Source organism: Mesoplodon mirus (genome assembly GCF_964341445.2).
Source record: "Mesoplodon mirus genome assembly, chromosome: 8".
Lineage (NCBI taxonomy): Eukaryota > Metazoa > Chordata > Mammalia > Artiodactyla > Ziphiidae > Mesoplodon > Mesoplodon mirus.
Window position 1 is genome coordinate 90,169,700 of NC_138984.1, and position 6,111 is coordinate 90,175,810.

Sequence of the window (6,111 nt, forward strand, 5' to 3'; positions counted from 1 at the left end):
TAGTTTGGGGGCGAGGAGATTGTCTTGGGGAGACCAAGAGCTCGGGACAGAGGCAAAAAAGCGGGGTCTGGGCGGCGGGAAACATACTTAGAGGAGGGGAGGTGGCTGGGTAGCAAATACAAAAATAGAAATAATTTGAGGGGAAGCACGCCGAGCTTTCGTGCAGGCTCTTCCCCCCAATTCGGGACGTTCCCTTAGGCCTCCCGCGCTGGGGCGCCCCCTGGCGACAGCCTCAGCAGCGGGCAGAGCGTAGAGGGCACGTGGGCGCACAGGGGGCACGGGGGGCGCTCAGGGGACTCCCGGGCACACTCCGAGCGGCGGGCGCGGCCCCCTGGCGGCGGCGACGTAGTTATCTGGTGAGTGGCGCCTCGTCCCTCTGGTCCGGCGGGCTCACGGCGGTCTTGCTAAGCACAGCGGCTGAGTAGGGCAGGAAGCTGCTCTCGGGGCGTGGCGCTGCGGCGCTGCAGCCGAAGTCCGAGCCCCCGGCGGCCCCAGCGCCGCCGCCGCCGCCGCTGCCACCCCCGCCGCCTCCGCCGCCGCCACCCCGGGAGCCCAGGGCGGCGGCGGCAGCGGCTGCGGCCGCCGCGGCCGACTGACTGCTGTGGCAACTGAGGCACGAGCAGGGTGCGGAGCCGCCGCTGGGGGGCGCCCCGGCCGCCGCGGCCGAGGAGGCCGCGGCCGCCGCAGCCGCTGCGGCCGCTGCGGCCGAGGCCGCGCTGTTGAGCCCCGCGGCGGCCGCGGGCGTCTGGTAGAGGCCCGGGTGGCGGAAGCTGCACAGCAGCTCTGGCCGCGAGTAGGGATGCGAGAGCGCGCGGAAGGTGTCCAGCGGGCGGATGGAAGTGGCGAAGGGCGATGAGGCCGCAGCCGCTGCGCCGGAGGCCGCAGCGGCCGCGGCCGCGGCCGTGACACCCACGTGCGGGTAGTAGTGCAGCGGCACGTGCGAATGGAAGGGGTAGGGCAGGCTTCCGGTGGCGGCCGCGTGCGTCATCATGTAGGTGTAGAAGCTGGGGTCGGCCGGGTGCGGCCACGACATGGCCAGGCGCTGCCGCTTGTCCTTCATGCGCCGGTTCTGGAACCACACCTGCGGGGAGAGCCGCGCCGCAGCCCGAGTTAGGGAGCGCCCCGAGGCCGCAGCCCCCGCCCCGCGCCTCCCCGCCCCTCCCGGACCTCCGAATAGCCTGGCCTACCCCCCTCCGACCGGGCCCAGCTCCGAGTCCCCTCTCCTCTTCCAGCTGGGACAGTGTGGGGGGCAGTGTGGAGCGCCGCTGGCACACCCTCCTAAGCGAACAGAGTCTTCTTCCCTGTGTCCAATTGCTGCGGCTCCTCGGGCTTCTGCTCTCTTGCTTTGGGCTGCGTTTTCTCGTCCCAACCCAACCTTTCCTCCCCTTCCCGCCACCCACCGGTGCCCGGCCTCGCCAAGCACCCGTCTCGCAATACGAGGATTTACACGGGGATTCTAGGCCTCCTTTGACGAGAAGCTGCCGCGGCAGCTTTTCTAAAAAGTCGCCGCGCGAGGTCTTGAGTCCTCTGAGCTGCAAGGAATTGTCCCGAGTGGCACGGGTCCGGTTCTGACATTGAAAGGATGGTTTTGTTGGAATCTTTTGCTTCAAATGAGTGGCGGGAGCAACATCCTCTTAAACTGGGAAAGGGACTTTTCTACCCCTCCCCACACGGTATCTAATGAAGACATCATTCGTCACAACTCTAAATTAAAGAAAGCCCGACCAAACCGAAGGGAGACTTTCACACTCCTCGCCTATCCCGTGGATTTTCCTCTTTTCTTTTTCTAGAGTGCCAGATCCTCCGTGAGGATCGCCCAGCCTCTCGGCTATCTCTCCTGGACGTATAATAGAATTAATCGCCTAAAGATATGTAAATAAGGACAGTTTCGTTGCCCCCCCCCCAGGATGTTGCTTTTTTCCTTTTGCCCAGGAGAAAAAATGTTTAGAAAACTTTCTCAACCTAATCGATTTTTAAAATACAGTATCCTTTCTCCTTGTTGTAACGATTTATGTGGAAAATAAATCTCCAAGATCAAGGGCAAATGGAAAGTTTCACCTTTGGTTCGTGCCAGAGGAACAAAGACCAGACGGCTTTGCCGCCGAGGGGAAAGTGAGGCCAAGGACATGGGCTAGGGGCACCTGGGCAGGCGCTGAGCTGAGGAGAGCGTTTGCGGCATGGGCTGCGCCATTCGGGGGCTTCCCGGGTCAGCCAGGCCGGCCAACCCTTCGGATATGGCAGCTGAGAAATAAATATGCCAGTTCCTTTGGTGACTCTCCCCGCGGGTTTTCAGGCCCTTAGCAAAATCTAGCCACCCAGAAAGGAGAAACAAAAATCAACCCAGACACCCTGGGGGAGGCTAGAACAGGCGCATGCTGGAATCAATACCTTGATAGTGGTTTCGGGAAGGTTGAGCGCAGCGGCCAGCTCGCACCGGCGGGGCCGCGACACATAGTTCTCCCGGTAGAACTCCTTCTCCAGGCGCGCGATCTGTTCGCGGGTGAACGCCGTGCGGTAGCGCCGCACCTGATCCGCGCCAGAGCCGGAGCCGACCAGCGCTGCGCCCGCGCCGCCGCCGCCGCCGCCTCCATGCAGGCTGCCGAGGCCAGAGCTCGACGCAGACGTCGTGGTGCCCGCGGCTGAGCCACTCTCCGCGAACCCTGGCAAACAAACGGCCGACAGCGCATGAGTCACTGTAGGACCAAGATCTCCGCGCTGGGGCTGCACGAGGATGGGGGAAGCCGCGAGAGGAAGGCGAGGCGCTGCCTGAATTGATGGGATCTGTCATGCTTACAAATTGCTGCCGTTAATGGAATCAATAAAGTTTGGGGAGCTCTTCATAACCAAATAATAGAAACTCAGTTGGGGGGGGGCGTTGTTTTGTTTTAATAAAAGGAAATTTTCAACTCAGGAGGAAAATTGGCCAAGGGAAAATGCCTACATCTAGGCTCAGTTTGAGAAGCTCTGGATTTGCCATGATCTGGAGACCGCAGGTCAGCTTTCTGGACGTCCTCTAACCTTTCTTTGACAGTTTTTGGGATTTGGTTTAAAATATTTTAAGATTGGAAAGACAGCAGTAGCTCAAACAGGAACCATTCGGGGGTGGACTCTACTTTTCAACTCTCTCCCGCTGACCCAAGAGGGTCTCCCAGAGGCGCCCAGCGAGGCTCCCTTCGACTTAGAATGCCCCCTCCACTCGGCCTTGGGGCTCAGAGGCCGCGGAGTTCGGAGCAGCTGCCCTGGGCAACCTTCCCCCAGCGCGACTCAGTGGATGGCTAGGGGTAGGTCGGCTCGCACGGGCGTTTAGACCCGCACGCAGAAATATTTTCTCGGACTAAAGCGAGGGCAGGCCCCAGGCCTGCGTCTCTCTGGGAGGCTCAAGGAGCAGAGCCGGAGGGCACGGTTCCACGCCCGCGTCCCGCCCCCGCCTGAACCAGCTCTGTGCAGCTCGCTGCAGAGGGTCGGAGAGGGGCAAAGGCACCAAGAACGGCCGGCAGGGCAGCGGAGGAACAGAGAGGATGGGACTGGAGAGCGCGTCGCGGGCGGCGCGATTACCTTTGCCATTGTTTTCCTTGAGCGGCGCGGCGCCGAGGCCGCCGGGCGAGCGCAGCGCCGAGCAGCCCACCTCCACGTCGCTGCTCATGTCCGCCTCGGCTGCCGCCTCTGAATAATGACCCGGCTTTTTTCGGCCCTCCGCGGCGGACGCGATTTCGGAGGAGACGGTGCTTTCGCTGCCCGGGTGCTGCAGGTTGAACAAAGTATCTATTTCGAATTTGCCCTTGGCAGGGAGGTCTCCCAGAGCGCTGTGCAGGGGGGCGGACGGCAGGCGCGGGCTGAGGCGAGCCGGGTGCTGCGAATTTTCCAGGGCCTCGAGCACAGCATTGCCAGCCGAGTCGGACAAATTGGAGAACCTCTTGCCGGCCGTGGGGCTGTGCAGCCCTCTCTCCATCAGAATCATCTCTTTTCTTATTCTTTCCATCATCTCAGCTTTCTAAAAAATGTCACAGTGGCCCGGCTGTCCCGTCCTAATGATGGGCTGCGCCTAGGGCTAATTCTCATTCAGCCCCAGCGAGCGCCTCTAAATATTATTATCTCTTTTGGAGGGAGGCGGAAAAATTGTGGGATGCCACAGCGAGGGAATGACTGGTCAAAATGACCCATACATCCTTCCAAGCCCGAGATGTCATTCATCAAAAAGTAGCGCTCGCTCGTCATTAAGGTACGAATGACGCCGTTCGAATAATCATTTATTGTAACAGGTTTATAAGCAAATAAATACACGCTCCTGTCAGTGGGTAATGAAGGCGGCTTCAGAGCAGACAAATAGATCCAGGTAGGAGGCGAGAAGAGACAAGAAGTGAGGAGGAAGGCTCCCGGTCCTTTGCCCGCTCAGAGCCGGTTCTGCTCGCCCGGGGGTTTGGCCTCGGGGGTGAAATTGACAGTCTGATTAATAGAGCGCGCAGCGGCACATTTCCCCCTTCATTTAGGGGCATCATTACGCTCTCAGTTTGCTGGGTTGCCCCTTAGGTCCTAATCATGCAGCGCCTTCCTCATTTTTCCTCGGACACAGATACGTGTTAAATAATAGATAATGCTTTGATTTTCCAGAGTAGATCGTCGGGAAGTTTTGTTTGTTTGTTTGTTTTTAACATTTACAAGCGGGAGGAGGGTAAGGTGGGGGGACGGGGGAGGATGTAGGAAGAGTTGCGTAAGGAGAAGACCTTGCGCTCCTGTCTGGATTACTTGTCTTTCGAATTTCAGAACCAAGTATGTATTTTATTTAACAAATGGGACGCCGTGTTCTCTCTCTCCCCACTTCTTCGCCTCAGCCTGGCTACTCTCCTCCCACCCAGGAGGGAGAGACAGAGAGAGACAGAGAGAGAGACGGAGAGACAGAGAGAGAGAATCTCACAGAGTTTTGAAAGCACTTTAGTGCTACGTGGCTGGGGAGGTGCGTTGGGCCCGCGCCTCCAAACGGAAATCATTAGGTCCTCTCTGATTTTTTAATACCGTTTGCAGAGTGAGTTCTGAACTTGAAGTCCCAGGTTTTTTACTTTTATAATCCTGCTGATGGATAGGCTTCTCGCCTATGCATTTTCCCTGGGGGAAATGAACTCGGCTGGACGATTTCATAGCAGAATTCAACAGCTAACTTTAAACACAGTCGCAATTTACAGCGCCATATGGGCCGCCCCAAATCCACTTTTACGTTACCAGCTTTCCCCCTCCCTCCTCAAATCGAATTATTTGTGGCAAAGTTGCCGGGTTTCGAGGTCAAGGATGGGAAAGAAGAGACTTAGTTTCCTTCCCCTACCATCCCCCAGCACTCTCTTCCCCACTCTGCTCTTCTTCCTTCTCTCCTTCCTCCTCTCCCCCGCCCCAGCCTCTTACCTGTGGCCCCGGATCTTCCCTGCGCTGAGTGTGGGCGCGAAAAATCGCGGACTAGCCTTGCTGCTGCTCCTCCCGACCTGAGCTTGGCGGCTGAGCCTCTTGGCGATAACTTTGATGGTCATAATGACGCTGGTGGCAACCATTTTAACGAAGATCAATCTTCACTCAAGGCCGTTGCACGTCTCCTCCCTCGCTTGCGCCCCACGATGCTCGGACCCCTAACGAGCTGTGCGGGTCCACCCACCAGCTGCCCAAGGGGAGAGGTCCACGGCCGCCGACAGGAACAAGGGCGGATAGAGACGCGACCCGGAGGTCGGCCTGCAAGCTTCCGAAGCTGCCGAGAGACCCTGGCAATCTAGGCGCTGGTCTCGGGTCCTGCACCGCCAACCCAGACCCCAACCCAGGGCCCCCCCTTTCCTCCCTGCCGCCACACCCAGCACATCGGGGGTGTGTTAGGGGCAAACCCGAGATCTATTTGCCCATCTCTCTGTTGGCGCTTTCCTTTTAACTTTGGACCCGTTGGGGGCGCGTCAGGAATGTAAGGGGAGGCGAGGTGTGAAGTATATTTATATACATTTATACACAGAGTCGATGCCAAAAGTTTCTCTCCTGTTCCCCTTGGCACCCACTTATTTCAACAACGCGAGTTCTGCTTGGAAAATCAATTCCGCCTCTTTAAGGTAATAAAACGGAATTCTCCCCCAAGATGAGAAATGGAAA

General features: G+C 58.5%; 1 protein-coding gene across 1 annotated transcript; it reads right to left on the minus strand.

Annotated features, from left to right (window-relative positions):
- Nucleotides 1-349: 349 nt before the first annotated feature.
- EVX2 (even-skipped homeobox 2) lies at nt 350-3,982 on the minus strand (the record flags this gene model as incomplete). The annotated part of the gene is made up of 3 exons (XM_082630626.1): nt 350-1,081; nt 2,389-2,660; nt 3,556-3,982. 3 exons carry the CDS (start codon nt 3,980-3,982, stop codon nt 350-352), a joined length of 1,431 nt encoding a protein of 476 aa, XP_082486752.1.
- Between the last annotated feature and the right edge of the window lie 2,129 nt (nt 3,983-6,111).